Genomic DNA, 15,540 nt, shown 5'->3' on the forward strand with positions numbered 1-15,540 from the left:
GGTGGTAGTGATGGTAATGATGGTAATGGTGACCACGGCAATGACAGTGGTGATGATGGTGTGGTCGCCCCAGTGGGCTCGATCGTAGTGGTGATAACGTCGCTAGCGATGACGACGACGGTGATTTAGGTCGTGGCGCCGATGATGATGGCGATGAAGGCAGCGGAAATGGCGTTGACGACAACGGTGACGATGACGATGACGTCGGAGGTAGCGCAAATTTGACGACTGCCGTGGCGGCGGAGGCCGAAGACAAAGACGGCCGCGGCGACGGTGCCGCTGGCGGTGACGACGGTGCCGCCGCACCTGCTCAGTGTCCTCGCTGACGGCGCGGCGGTCGCCGGGAGGAGAAGCCAACAGCTCCGGCTTGTCCTGCTCCTGCGGCAGCCGAGACGGGGAACGGGTGTCAAACCACGGCCGCTCACGGTGCGGATGGATCCGCCGGCCGCCCCGGTTATTACTGCGGCGCGGAGCAACGGCCACCTCTTCAGTGACGCCGCCTGCGTCGCTGAAGAGGCGGCCGTTAAAGATCCCGCGACGTCGTTCGGGCAAGGGTTGGTCGTTGTCTACCGGCAAGACGGTCCAAAATGTGCCAAATTGAATGAGGATGACACCGCATATTACCCTGTTGGAATCCCGACTGTGCAGACTTGGCAGGACCCTCTTGGCGACGAGACCTGCTGAGGTTATCCTGGGTAAACAATGCTAACGGTAAAAAGACACCCGCAAACATGCACTCACTCATGCACGCACACAAAGACAAGGCTGCCCCCATAGAGCCCCTGGCAGATTGTCGGTGCAAGTGGCGTTAGAAGGGAACACAAGGCGGTGGGTGACCGGCGCCACGCCCCGCCGCCTTTGTCTCTCAAATTCTCATGTTGACACCCCGCTCCAGGTCCCCGTTTAAGGCTGAGTCGACCTAGTGGAGGCCGAGGACCGGCTCAGATATTAGTCATCGATGTTGCCCATTAGCGCACGCACACAAAGACAAAGATCCTCCGAGTAGCCTTAACAGGCTGTAGCGGCAAGTGCTGTTAGCGAGCACCTATGAAGGTCGGCACGGCACACGAGGGGGTGGGTGGCCAGCACCACGCCCGACCGCCTTTGTCTCCCCAGTGGCGATGTTTACGCACCGCACCGGGTACTCATTTCAGACAATCGTCACCGGTGTTGGCCGTGAGCGGGAATCGAACCCGGGTCGCCGGGTTCGTAGCGCAGCGTGGCGCTAACTGCTACACCATCGCTCCCCACACACGCGCGCGCACACACACACACCTGCACACACCGACACACATTCGTACGCGCACGCGCACGAACCTGCGTGAAGATGAGCTTCTCCGTGTGCACGAAGCGGGACCCCTTGACCGCTGCCGTCCCCGCAGGGGCGCCCCCTCCCCCCGCCGTGACCCCCAGCGCCGTGACCCCCAGCGCCGGGACGGGGTCGGAGAGTCCTCGTGTCACGGCCTGCCGGAACTGTTCCCGCACCTTCTTGTGCAGGCGCTCGCGCTTGCGCAGACGGTACTCCTGCTCGCACGCACGCACACACGCACAAACGCACACACGCACAAACGCACACACACACGCACGCACACACGTACGCACACGCACGCACAAACGCACACACTCACGCACACACTCACGCACACACGCACACACGTACGCACACGCACGCACGCACAAACGCACACACTCACGCACACACTCATGCACGCACAAACACACACACTTGCGCATTACGCACAAACGCACGCAGCCACGTACGCACGCGTACGCTCGGGTCAGCGAGTGTGCGCAGAGAGACAGTCATGTGGGGACACGAGGTATGTTCCCTTCACATAGAAACAAACACGCTCACACATGCTCGCTCATGCAAGACTCACTCACTCACCCACCCTACTCCCTCGCTCACTTGCTCACCTCCGGGGTGAGTCGGGACACGAGCCCCTGGTTGTTTCACTCGGTGTCCCACCCACCCACCCACTCACCCACCCACTCACTCACCCACCCACCCACTCACCCGCCCGCTCGCTCGCCTCCAGGGGAGAGTCAACACACGAGCAATTGGTTGTTCCACTCGGCTTCCCACTTACTTACCCACCCGCTCAGCCACGCACCCACCCACTCACCCACTGGTTCACTCGCTCGGTCACTCACCCACTTACCCATTCGCTCACCTACACGCTCGCCCCCCCCCCCCCGCCCGCTCACCTCCGGGGTGAGTCGGGACGCGAGCCCCTGGCTGTTCCACTCGGCGTCCCACTCCTGGGCGGCGCTCACTCCGGCCGTGTTGTTCTCGAGCACGGCTGCGGCCACGCGCGCGGGGCCCGGACACTGCCCGGACACCGTGGGCAGAAACTCGCTCCAGTACGCCTGCACGCCTGCGGTAGACACACACAAAAACAAAGATCCCCCGTATCGTCTTAACAGACTGCGCTGATAGCGAGCGCCTCTAAAGGCCGGAACGATACACGAGGGGGTGGTGTCGTCAGAGACACGTCCGACCACCTTAGTCTCCCTACTGGCAATATTTACTCATTTGAGGCCGAGTCGACCTAGGGGAGGCCCAGGACCGGTTCAGATAAACGTCACTGGGTGTTGGCAGTGAGCGGGATTGAACCCAGGTTGCCGGGTTCGTAGCGCAGCGCGCTAACCACGACACGACTGCTCCCCACAAACACACACACACTTGCAGGAACACACTGAACACTTTCCCATCACAAGCCGCACAACGCACAGCTATGAACTCGAACACACACGGACTGACTCGCTCACACACACACACACACGTGCACCCTATAACAGGGTCTCATCACGTGTCTAATGAGGCGTTGCCTTGAACGACTTCTCCTAGCCTCCAAAACCCCCCCCCCCCCACGGCACTAACCCAAGTCTGCGGGCACCACCGCCCACCACCGCCACCACCGCCACCACCGTCTCGCCCGAGTGACGCCGATAATTGGCTGACGAAACGCTAACAGAAGGGTCCTGGTGGTGGTGGTGGTGGTGGGGGGGGGGGGGGGGGGGTGCTCTCCGCGTCATCGCCCCCGCTAATAGCGCAGCTCGTTAGTCCGCTCCGCCGTGGGTGCAAATCGCCTTCCCATTCTCTCCGCCGGGACGAGCGGGCGCGAGGCTGCGCAGTTCAACTTGGCGGAAATCCGCGGGTGGCAGCACGACAGCGGGGAACCTCGGGGGGCCCGGGGGGCGGGGGAAGCAGCGACGACCGCCACTTCATGTCGCGCCGTGGCCAGCAGAGGGCGGTGCAGAAGACAATCCATTGTTGTCCTGTACTCATTGTTGTCCTGTACTCATTGTTGTCCTGTACTCATTGTTGTCCTGTACTCATTGTTGTCCTGTACTCATTGTTGTCCTGTACTCATTGTTGTCCTGTACTCATTGTTGTCCTGTACTCATTGTTGTCCTGTACTCATTGTTGTCCTGTACTCATTGTTGTCCTGTACTCATTGTTGTCCTGTACTCATCGCTGTGTGCCCCCACGTCTATGCTCCTCATCTTCAACCAGCACCGCAGGGCTACGCCTGCACGTGGACGCCTGCAGGCGGACTCCAGTAAGGTGGACGCCTGTAGGTGGATTTCAGCAGGCGGGCACTTAAAACTAAACGATGTTTTATTTTACCAGCTGAGACCCCACTGAGCTACGTAGCTCTTTGTCAGAAGCGACCTGGCCACCAATCGTAGCCCGACGAGGTGGCTAACCGAGCCGAAATTTACATCAGCCACGAGTTGGCTACGTACGGTGCGAAAGAAGTTCAACATGCACGCATGTTTCTAAATGCGGAGGGGAGAAATCGGAAGAGACTCGGAAAATAATCCACGCGACCACGGGGAGAGAGAGAGAGAGACACGCAAAACTAAAAATAATACAACAGGCGTCAGGGTCAGGATCGAACCCACGACCTCCTGCATAGCAGGCGAGGGAGTTAACATCTCACCACTGCACCACTTGCAGACAGGCACTGTCGGTAGCCACCTGTTGGTGGACAAACTTGTAGATGGACAGTTGTAGGCCTACACCTGTTGGTGGACACACACCTGTAGATGGACAGTTGTAGGCCTACACCTGTTGGTGGACAGCTGTTGGGATACACCAGTAGATGGACACCAGGAGGTGGACACCAGTAAGTGGACACCAGGAGGTGGACACTAGTAGGTGGACACCAATAGAGGGACATCAGTAGGTGGACACCAGTAGATGGACACCAGGAGGTGGACACCAGTAAGTGGACACCAATAGAGGGACACCAGTAGATGGACACCAGTAGGTGGACACCAGTAAGTGGACACCAATAGAGGGACACCAGTAGGTGGACACCAGTAGGTGGACACCAGTAGATGGACACCAGGAGGTGGACACCAATAGAGGGACACCAGTAGATGGACACCAGGAGGTGGACACCAGGAGGTGGACACCTGTCTCACCTTTTGGGATGCGCAAGGTCTTGTCGGTGACGTCGGCGGGGACGGAGAGCGGGACGGAGCGGAATGGCACGGGCCTGCTGGGGTCCTGCGGCCACTCGACCACACACACGGACAAGATCCCCCGTACAGCCCTCACAGACCTTCACGTCCATCGCCTGTCAACCCTCCCAGCCACGATCAAACGGCGCTCCCGAGTTTTAAGTCGAAGCTGATTTTCTTTAAACCAGAGTGAGAACTAAACGGGACCAGGGTGAGTCTCATTTGCCCCCTTCCCCAAAAGAGTGACCTGGGCCACGATTCACGCAGGAGGCGACGATTATTGCCGTGTGACGGTGGTGCACGCCTGCAATCCAGCGCTGTGGAAGTGGGGGGGGGGGGGGGGGTGGGCAAGCAAGGGTTGGTGGATCACAGAAAAGTTGCGAAGCTTCCCCCCGGGGAAAGTGCTGCTCATAGCGCGGCAAGCTAACCACTGCGCCACCGCTCCATGCACACACGGGCACACGCGTGTCAGTGCGCCATAGCGGAGCGGTTAACGAGCTGCGCTACGAGCGCCGGGCACCCAAAGTCGATTCCCGCTCACGACCAATAGCAGCGGTAAATACCTGAACCGGTCCTGGGACCTCGACGCGGCCTTAAAACGAATGCACGGTGCAGTGTGCAAACATCAGCATTAGGAAGACAAAGAAAGGCGGCCAGGTGCCGTACCGGCCTTCATAGGTGCTTGCTAACAGCACTGGCCCCAACAGTCTGTTAAGGTTAAATGGGGGATCTTCATCACATGGGGGAGGTTGCACGGGAGATCGTGCATGCAAATCACGCAGGTTCTGTTCGACAGGACGCAGGGGGCTAAACGGGTGCGGCAGGGGTTGAAGAAGAGGCGGGTGATGCAGAAGAAGAGGCGGGTGAAGCAGGAGAAGAGGTGGGTGAAGCAGGAGAAGAGGCGGGTGAAGCAGGAGAAGAGGTGGGTGAAGCAGGAGAAGAGGTGGGTGATGCAGGAGAAGAGGTGGGTGATGCAGGAGAAGAGGCGGGTGAAGCAGGAGAAGAGGTGGGTGAAGCAGGAGAAGAGGCGGGTGAAGCAGGAGAAGAGGTGGGTGAAGCAGGAGAAGAGGCGGGTGAAGCAGGAGAAGAGGCACGTGAAGCAGGAGAAGAGGTGGGTGAAGCAGGCGATGAGGTGCGTGAAGCAGGAGAAGAGGCGGGTGATGCAGGAGAAGAGGTGGGTGAAGCAGGAGAAGAGGTGGGTGAAGCAGGAGAAGAGGTGGGTGAAGCAGGAGAAGAGGTGGGTGAAGCAAGAGAAGAGGCGGGTGAAGCAGAAGAGGTGGGTGAAGCAGGAGAAGAGGTGGGTGAAGCAGGAGAAGAGGCGGGTGAAGCAGCAGAAGAGGTGGGTGAAGCAGGAGAAGAGGTGGGTGAAGCAGGACAAGAAGTGGGTGAAGCAGGAGAAGAGGTGGGTGAAGCAGAAGAGGTGGGTGAAGCAGAAGAAGAGGCGGGTGAAGCAGGAGAAGAGGTGGGTGAAGCAGGAGAAGAGGCGGGTGAAGCAGGAGAAGAGGTGGGTGAAGCAGGAGAAGAGGTGGGTGAAGCAGGAGAAGAGGTGGGTGAAGCAGGAGAAGAGGTGGCTGAAGCAGGAGAAGAGGCGGGTGAAGCAGGAGAAGAGGCGGGTGAAGCAGGAGAAGAGGCGGGTGAAGCAGGAGAAGAGGTGGGTGAAGCAGGAGAAGAGGTGGGTGAAGCAGGAGAAGAGGTGGGTGAAGCAGGAGAAGAGGTGGGTGAAGCAGGAGAAGAGGTGCGTGAAGCAGGAGAAGAGGTTGGTGATGCAGGAGAAGAGGCGGGCGAAGCAGGAGAAGAGGTGGGTGAAGCAGGCGATGAGGTGCGTGAAGCAGGAGAAGAGGTGGGTGAAGCAGGAGAAGAGGTGGGTGAAGCAGGAGAAGAGGTGGGTGAAGCAGGAGAAGAGGCGGGTAGGTGCGGCCCTTCCCTGCACACGAACCCCCCCCCCCGTAACCGCGCTGCCCTGGCCCCCAGCTCTAACCACAACCCTCACGGCGAAGCCGCGAACTTGAACCGCCACTCCCAACAGCGAACCACCCAGCCCTCGTAACCGCACCGAGGCCGACGCCCCCCCCCCCCCGCCGCGGGGCGGGAGGGCCGAGCGCCGCCGGGCACGCACCGAGAGGAGGAGCGGCGTCCGGCAGAGCGGAGGCACCCAGGGGGTGGCGAGCTCCACGCGGATCTGCTCGGCTATCGCCCTCTGCAGCAGAGCCATCTTCCCTGGCGGCACACAAAGACAAAAAAGTAAAGGTTTTCCCCCCCGCCCCCCCCGCCGCCGGGCCGATAGCCTGTAACAGACTGTTGGGGCAAGTGCCATCAGCGATTAGCAATCTGCGAGGGCCGGCACGGCACACGAAGGGGGTGGGGGTTGGCAGCACGGCGCCCGGCCGCCTTTGTCTCCCCAGTGGCGATGCTTACGCACCGCACCGGGTACTCACTTGAGGCTGAGTCGACCTAGGGGAGGCGGCTCATGACCGGTTCAGATTATTGTCACCATGGTGTTGGCCGTGAGCGGGAATCGAACTCGGGTCGCCGGGTTAGGTGGTGCGCTAACCGCTGCATTACTGCTCGACAAAGGCAAAGATCCCCCGTGTAGCCTTCACAATATGGTTAGGGCAAGTGCTGTTAGCAAGAACCTATGAATGGCAGCATGGCACACGAGGGGGTGGGTGGTCAGCACCATGCCAGACCGTCTTTGTCTCTCCAGCGGTGATGTTTTAACACATCACACCAGGTACTCATTTCAGGCTGAGAAGACCTAGGAGCGGCACAGGACCAGTTCCGATAATCGTCACTGGGTGTTGGCCGTGAGTGGGAATCGGACTCGGGTCGCCGGGTTCGTAGCGCAGCGCGCCAATTTCTACGCCACCTATCTCCCCATACTACTGCTCGACACACACGCACCCACGCACGCAAGCACGCACGCATGCACAGGGGAAACCTCTCAGCTCCACGGCTGTATTTTTTGTGCCGGTTGTACCGCGTTGATGCACGACCTGGCCATGCGGAACTTCACCGTGTGTGGAGTTGTTGTTGGATTGCCCTGTTCGTGGTTTATTATTTTTTCGACACGGCAAACAGGTTGTCGACGGTGTAACCAAGTCCTCATCGAAAATGAACACTTATCACCCGATGGGTTCTACCTGTGCCAACACGAAAAACCTAATTATAATCGCGACACTTGCATTTGCATCGCGCTCATAACGTAACGAAGCGTGCCGGAGGAGCGCGGTTTTCTTTCAGCCTAGGGCACTCCACCCACCACCCGCCCACCGCCGGCAGCAACGTCCCTGCCTGCGGCAAGAGTGCAAACGCCGGTCCGTGGCAACGTCAAGAGCTGGGACGGTTCACGCCAATTTAGTCGATTGACCGACGGAATATTGAAGGTCGATCCAGTTCCCTTGCTCAGAATACATTTCTGCGAGATACTGCTGGTTTGGAGAGTCAACAGACCGATGGACTAAAATGTATTTTTTTACGTGGCCACACAGATATGGAGTTCTGCTTATATGTATATGTATTATGCTGAACTTCTTTCGAACCGTATGTAGCCAACCACGCTGATCGGAGGCATATATATATATATACTCCAGGTAAGAGGTCAGGCTGCAGGGATCAAGGGGTCAGGCTCCAGGGGTCAAGGGTCGGGTACCGGCTGGCCGGTCGGCAGAGACGGCGCTCTCCTTGGGCAGCTTCTCGAGGAGGAAGAGGAAGAGGCGACGGATCTCGGACTCGCTACTGTACAGGAACGTCTGGTAGCCGATCTCACCCGGGTAGCCCAGCTCCTGCAACAGCGGCAGCGGTGGCAACATCAGTAGCAGCAGTATCAGCAGGAGGGGAGCAGTAGCAGCAGTAGTAGCAGCAGCAGCAGCAGTAGTAGTAGAGGAGCGGTAGCAGCAACATGAGAGTAGCGGTAGCAGCATCAGAAGCAGAGGAGAAGTGGTAGCAGTAGCAGCAGCAGAGCAGAGGCAGGAGAGGAGCAGTAGCAGTAGCCACAGCAGGAGAAAAGCAGAAGCAGCAGCAAGAGTGGAGCGGTAGCAGCAGCAGCAGCGGAGGAGGAGCAGAAGCAGCAACAGCAGCCGCATAAGTAGCAGCATATTTAGCAGCAGCAGCACCAGTAGCCGCAGCAGTAGGAGAGGAGCAGCAAAAGCAACAGCATAAGTATCAGCATTAGTGGCAGCAGCATCAGTATCAGCAGAAACAGGAACAGCAACAGCAGTAAAAGCACTTGCCACAACAGTCTATGAAGCAGACATGGGGGACCTGTGTGCTTGTGTTTGTGGGTCGTGTGTGAGAATGTGATACGTGCGCATAAGCATCAGTGCGAGCATGCGCGTGGGTCACAGCGGTTAGCGCACTGCGCTACGAACCCGGCGAGCCGAGTTCTGATTTCCACTCACGGCCAACACCAGCGGCGATTATCTGAATTGGTTATGGGCCTCCCCTAGGTCGACTCAGCCTCAAACGAGTATCTGGTGCGGTGTGTAAACGTCACCACTGGGAAGACAAAGGCGACCGGGCGTAGTGTTGGCCACCCACCCCCCTCGTGCGCCGTGCCGGCCTTCCTACGTGCAACTCGCTAACAGCACTCGCCCCAACAGTCTGCTGAGGCTATAACGGGGGAAATCTTTCGTCTCTCTGTTGTGGGGGGGGGGTCACACGGCCACCCGCACCTGGCAAGCCTGCGCCAGGCTCATCCCCAGCCGGAATCTCGCCGACATTCCCGGTGGGAGCACGTGACTGAGACCGCCGCCGGCCGCCGGGCTGATGACGCGCAGGCAGAGGACGGCGCCCTCCACAATCAACTCCGTCGTGAACTCCTTGAGCCCCGTCACCTCCTCCGGTACCTCCCTGCACATGCGCACACACACACACACACAAATGGGTACCCCCCGTCATAGCCTTTAAACAGACTGTTTAAGGCAAGTGATCTTGCGGTGGCTAGGAGATGTTAACTGCCTCGCCTGATATACGGGAGGTCGTGGGTTCGAATCTGACCCCAACGCCTGCTGTATATTTTAAGTGTGCATGTCTCTCTCTCTCTCTCCGTGGTCGCGTGGATTTTTCTCCAGGTCCTCCGGTTTTTCCCTCCACATTTATAAACATACGTTTAGAGTATTCGGCTGCTATAAATGTCCACCTGATAAGCCACTTCGTTGGGCTATCATTTGTGGCCAGGTCACTTCTGACAAAAGAGCTACATAGATCAGTGGGCTTTACCTGGTAAAAAAAAAAAGTGTTTTTATAGTTTATAGTTTAAGCCCCGTACGACACTTTTGTCTCCGCAGTGCTGACATCTACGCTCCGCACTGGGTACTCATTTAAGGCTCAGTTTGACCTAGGGGAGAGCCAGGACTGGCTCAAATGTTTCGCCAAAGTTATCGCTCGTAGCGCATCGCGCTATAACCACTGCGTTACCCCTCCTGCACTCACAAAAACAGTCACGCCTGCACGGTGAAGCGGCCCTGTGGTTGCGAGTTTGCCGCGTCGTTGCAGAGGTTCACGGTCCGAAACCTGCGCCCCCCCCACCGATTAAAGCTCCGGTGGCGAATTTGGCAAGCGTGGGCCACTGTGTGCCAGCGTCGTGGTCCAAATTTGCCAAAAGTCGAAAAAGACTGGCAAAACCACTCATTTGTGATTACACACCAGTGCTCATTGCCCCCTACGGGACATCGGTGAACATTTGCTTTATCGCTAAATCGGATTCATTCAGTATTAAATAAATATGCCGATTCTGATAATGCCCCAGGTCACTCTTGAAGATGAGACTCATCCTGGTCTCTTTCGAGTCTCTCACCTGATTAAGCAGAACAATAAAATAACGCACAAGAAGCAAAGTTCCCAACCGTGAAGCCTTGCACTTAAGGTGGTGACATTGTGCGTGTGTGCGAACGGGAAGCGGTAACGCAACAAGTTGACACATTGCGCTCCGAACCTGACAACGCAAGTTTAATAGCCCACTGATGGCCCACATTGACGAATCTCAGAACTAGATCTGGTCCACCCCTAACCCGACTTAGCCATGAAATGAGTCGCTGGCGAAGTGTGCGTAAAACATTGACACTGGGGAGACAAATTCGGCCCGGCGTGGTGCTGGCCGCACCACCATCTCGTGCGCCGTGCCGGCTAACAGCACTTGCCCCAACAGTCCTTTGCTCACAATATAAAGCTGCGTATCTGAGAGTTGGTGATTTATGATCACAGAAATGTACACACTGATGTAGCTCAAGCATAGTAGAACAAACGAGGTGTACATAATGCAGAACAGCTGAGACGAACATTACAAGCATAGTAGAACAAACGAGGTGTACATAATGCAGAACAGCTGAGACGAACATTACAAAATGAGACGAGAGGGAAGTTATTCTTGAACTGACCGTTGAGTGGTCGCAAAAAATAGTCACAGTGTTGTCACAGTGTGGTCACGTAAAGAGTGTGGTCATAGCGTGGTCTCAGTGAGAGTGTGGTCACAGTGGGAGTGTGTTCATTTTGAGGGTGTGGTCAGTGAGAGTGTGGTCACAGTGGGAGTGTGGTCACAGTGAGAGTGTGGTCTCAGTGAGAGTGTGGTCACAGTGAGAGTGTGGTCACAGTGAGAGTGTGGTCACAGTGAGAGTGTGGTCACAGTGAGAGTGTGGTCACAGTGAGAGTGTGGTCACAGTGAGAGTGTGGTCACAGTGAGAGTGTGGTCACAGTGAGAGTGTGGTCACAGTGAGAGTGTGGTCTCAGTGAGAGTGTGGTCACAGTGAGAGTGTGGTCTCAGTGAGACTGTGGTCACAGTGAGAGTGTGGTCACAGTGAGAGTGTGGTCTCAGTGAGAGTGTGGTCAGTGAGAGTGTGGTCACAGTGAGAGTGTGGTCACAGTGAGAGTGTGTTCACAGTGAGAGTGTGGTCACAGTGAGAGTGTGGTCACAGTGAAAGTGTGGTCACAGTGAGAGTGTGTTCATTTTGAGGGTGTGGTCAGTGAGAGTGTGGTCAGTAAGAATGTGGTCTCAGTGAGAGTGTGGTCACAGTGAGAGTCTGTTCATTTTGAGGGTGTGGTCACAGTGAGAGTGTGGTTACAGTGAAAGTGTGGTCTCAGTAAGAGTGTGGTCTCAGTGAGAGTGTGGTCAGAGTGAAAGTGTGTTCATTTTGAGGGTGGTCTCAGTGAGAGTGTGGTCACAGTGAAAGAGTTGCCATAGTGAGAGCACAGTCACTTAGAGAGTGCAGTCACGTATTGTACGTGGTTCAGAAAGAAGTGTGGCCAGAGTGGGCCCGGTTACTCACAGGCCGCACTGCCGGAGGGAATGAAGAATTATGCCGTCCACCTCCTCCATGATGGCACCCTGACCTCCTCAGCCACCGTCTCTCCTCCTCACCAACCTCACTTCTTCAACCTACCGACTCAGCGTTCGAAGATCACAAGGCTCCACACATGTTAATTGCCACCGTGACTTACACAGAGGGTGGTTTAAAAAAAAAAAGAGGCACGTGCCTGGCTGTAATATGTCACGTTTTTACGAGAAGGGGACTTTGAGACAGATTTAAGTAATACCAGAGGAGAGCACAGTGAGGGCAGAAAACTCGTATCCACCAGAGACCTGGGTCAAATTCCCTGCAGACCCAGGTCAGCTTAAACACGAACAGGTTCCATTGAAAAAGCAGACCATTCTACAAAAAACATTATACAAGTACATACAAATGTACCGTAATTCCATCGCTGGATGATAGCCTCCCCCATGCCGTTGCAGGTCATGGGGGCTATAGAACATACTTCCCCACACTGGCTCCCAAAGGTGGGGAGCTTTGAGGTTGGAGGGCATTGTATCGAGCAGTTTTTTTTCATTGCAAGGCCCGCGGGCCACTGGCGGCCACTGGTGGCCTTTACTGCGGCCCCTGACGCGTGGCTCCTGACAATTCACGAACAGTGAAAACACACCCAACCCATCATCATCGTGATGCTGTTAAACACCCCAAATTATTTCAAATGTGCGGCAGCCCTCACACTGGCGTTGCCTCATCGGCGAAAGTGGCCCCACTGAAAATTAGTGAAGAACACTGGTATATACAGGGTGCTTAAAAAAAATGCGAACACTTTTGAGAATCTGCAACAATGCCACGTGACATGTGCTGCTGCCTCCGGGCTCTGGAGACCACCTGGAGAGAAGTTTCCAGGCCACGTGTTGACAACGATGGCGAACAAGTGGGAGAGACTCTTTGACTTTTTGAAGCTATTAACATATATTTGTTTTCACGTTAAAGTGTATTAGCCGTTATTTTTCCATTAAAAACGATAGTCCCATATAAGTGAACATTTTTTTAAGCACCCTGCTGTACTGTAGAGTAATCATAAATTTTCTGCACTGCCCTTTATTGACAATACAGCCTCGTAGCAAATATATTTTTTTGTTTAAAACAAGTGAATGTAAGTGTCAAGAAAATTAAGTAAACTTAAGGCAAAACGAATCTACTAAATGAACAGACTAAATTACAAATATGATGTCTGCTGGCCGTGTCGTCCTTCAAAAAGAGCTTCTTAGCCCAACTGGCTTTACTCGGGAAATATATACGTCTGAAAAAAACTTCTGAATACCGTTCATATTAACAAATGGGTGGCGCACTGCACTATGAACCCTGTCCCGAGTTAAATTCCTGACCCATGTCTAACAACAGCGGCGAGTGTTTGTACAGTATCTCCAATAAGCAGAACAAAACAATGGCGACACAAAGTCAAACGAATCTGTCCATCAAAGTTCACGGATTGACAACCAACGAACGCGGCGTTACTCGGCGTTCGAAAAAAGATTTTTGCAACCAGCCACAGGGCAGATGACGATGGCCTCGCTGTTGCATTAGTTCCTCATTGAAGCGTTTGCACGTCCGGTTAACAGCGTTTAGAAATAAAAACGAGACGCGAGTTTACATGTACCCAGAGCTCAACAAGGTATGCACATCGCAACACATATGTCAACCGTGGATTGTCAAACGTGGCTTTCAACCAGTGTCCCACGGATGGACTATGGCACCGATTTAGCAACGTGGAGTTTTCACCACTGAATCTGGCAGGGCTGTAAACCGTGAAGATCGGAACCAATGCCATCAATGCTCATTGAGAGCAGGAAGTCACCGTGATTTTTTTTATAAATCATTTCCTCTTCGTAAGAAAGCCTCGCTAAATCTGAAGACTTTTTTTTTATTTTGGGAGGAGCCTGCATTGACAAACGTGGCCCATTCCACAACTCGTGAACACCGATTACCACCAATGGGCCTGATTCACATTGACACATTGATTCATCGCATCGGGTGGCGGGAGGAGTAGTGTTTGCTATATTGGGAAGTTTGGCCAATTCCATTATTCATGGCTTGGAGTGTCAGGGGAAACCAGGGAAAACCCACCAGGATTACTAAACTATTGTTTTTAATGATACCAGAAATGGCCCACTGAGCTGTATAGCTCTTTTTCAGAAGCAACCTGGTCACAAATGATTGCTCAACGACGTGGCTTATCACGTGAATATTTATAGCAGCCAAATACTCGAAACGCCCATTTCTAAATGTGGAGGGAAAAACCGGAAGACCCGGAGAAAAATCCACGCGACCACGGGGAGAGAGAGAGAGACACGCACACATTCCAAATATACAGCAGCAGGGGTCAGGGTCGGGATCGAACCCACGGCCTTCCTGCATACCAGGCGAGGGAGTTAACATCTCCTAGCCACCGTGATGATGATGAGAGACACGCAAACTCCAAATATACAGCAGCAGGGGTCAGGGTCGGGATCGAACCCACGGCCTTCCTGCATACCAGGCGAGGGAGTTAACATCTCCTAGCCACCGTGGCTACCCCATACGAGAGGAGGTTACATTCAAAGCTCCGCACAGATTAATACAAGTATCATGTTGCTGTTCTACTTGTTTTATGGTCCCCGCCTTCACCAGCGTATTAATGTCTTCATCCAGCAGTGGATCGAGAAGGGGGCTGTCGCACGTACGCGCGCATGTCTTTCAATGGAGCGTCCACTGTAATTTTTCTGTAGTCAAATTCAGCTCATCATCGCACGGGAGGCCGATAAAATCGGTTACCACCACCCACCACTGCCGCTGCAGTAGTCCCTTGCCTCGTAACACGCACGCACACACACACACGGAGTTACCACCACCCCACCCGGCAGATTTAACGACTCGACAAAGGCGACGGGAAACACATCACGGATCAACTCCTCGCCAGTGCTGTTATTGTTTTACTTTACCCGACTTCTCGGGAGCCCGAGGCTTGGGGGGCTACCGAGCTAGGGTCGTCCCGCCGAGCACCGGCGCAGCGACTCGGGCTAGGATGCAGGCAAGGAGGACGCTTGGGGTGCGGCCTACCCGATGTTGCCGCTTATGGAGGCGCGACAAGGCGACGGCGTGTCGCTCCCCGGCGGTGGCGGGTTCCCGACAGGTCCAACCGGGGGTGGCCCAGGTCCCCCCGAGACCCCCGAGTTCCTAAAGCCCCCTAAGTCCCGTTCCCTCGAGTGCCCGGCGCGGGATTTCCGCGGGTTTCGATGACAGACCGAAGGCGGGATTTGCATTTCCCAGCGCGCTTAAAGGCTCGAGCTCAAATCCAACCAATCGGATGGCGAGCTGCGCGCGAGACGCGGGGGCGGTGGCCAATGAGAGTGCGGGATTGATTACTCGGCGCCGTTGTGCGCTGGGAATTGTAACGGCCGCCGGGCCCTCGGTCAGCTGACCGCTGACCCTCGTGACCAAGGGGCGAGGGTCGGTTTCTTGGGGTTCAAAACGTTGTCTTGGGATTCTTGGGTTTCTGCATCCACGTGGTTTTTAATAGGACAGTTGTATGGACAACAACTGTCAACCCAATATGGTTTACCCGTTTCAATGCGGGCAAAAACTTTTTGTTTGTTTAGTTTGTTTCTGCCTTGTGATGGGACTTCGGAGGATGCACGTTGAGATTTATAAGGGGCACTGGGTGACCAATAACGTCTGAATTGGTCTGTAATAAGATTGGGCACTGATAAGGGGTTTACAGGTGTGTCGTTTATAGTTTAGTATATAGTAGTGTAGTGGATAGTAGTGTAGTATATAGTAGTGT

The 15,540-nt window shown here is 55.2% G+C and overlaps 1 protein-coding gene across 4 annotated transcripts in view; it reads right to left on the reverse strand.

Moving 5' to 3' along the window:
• Nucleotides 1-15,047, reverse strand: part of CCDC22 (CCC complex scaffolding subunit CCDC22) — a 32,692-nt gene extending 17,645 nt beyond the window's left edge. Inside the window, exons 1-9 of one of the 4 annotated variants that reach the window (XM_032972280.2) lie at nt 14,817-15,047; nt 11,736-11,845; nt 9,147-9,324; nt 8,126-8,258; nt 6,593-6,693; nt 4,438-4,531; nt 2,209-2,378; nt 1,318-1,524; nt 307-378 (exon numbers count right to left, since the gene is read on the reverse strand). In XM_032972280.2, the coding sequence (XP_032828171.2) occupies nt 307-378; nt 1,318-1,524; nt 2,209-2,378; nt 4,438-4,531; nt 6,593-6,693; nt 8,126-8,258; nt 9,147-9,324; nt 11,736-11,785 (1,005 nt within the window). In that variant the 5' untranslated portion in view covers nt 11,786-11,845; nt 14,817-15,047. Of the gene's footprint in view, nt 1-306; nt 379-1,317; nt 1,525-2,208; nt 2,379-4,437; nt 4,532-6,592; nt 6,694-8,125; nt 8,259-9,146; nt 9,325-11,735; nt 11,876-14,816 lie in introns of all 4 variants that reach the window. The other 3 variants (XM_032972282.2, XM_032972281.2, XM_032972283.2) reach the window with 3 other exon arrangements.
• Nucleotides 15,048-15,540: the final 493 nt, after the last annotated feature.

Source organism: Petromyzon marinus, chromosome 48 (assembly GCF_048934315.1).
Source record: "Petromyzon marinus isolate PM22_M1 ecotype Great Lakes invasive population chromosome 48, UKy_Petmar_22M1.pri1.0, whole genome shotgun sequence".
Classification (NCBI taxonomy): domain Eukaryota; kingdom Metazoa; phylum Chordata; class Hyperoartia; order Petromyzontiformes; family Petromyzontidae; genus Petromyzon; species Petromyzon marinus.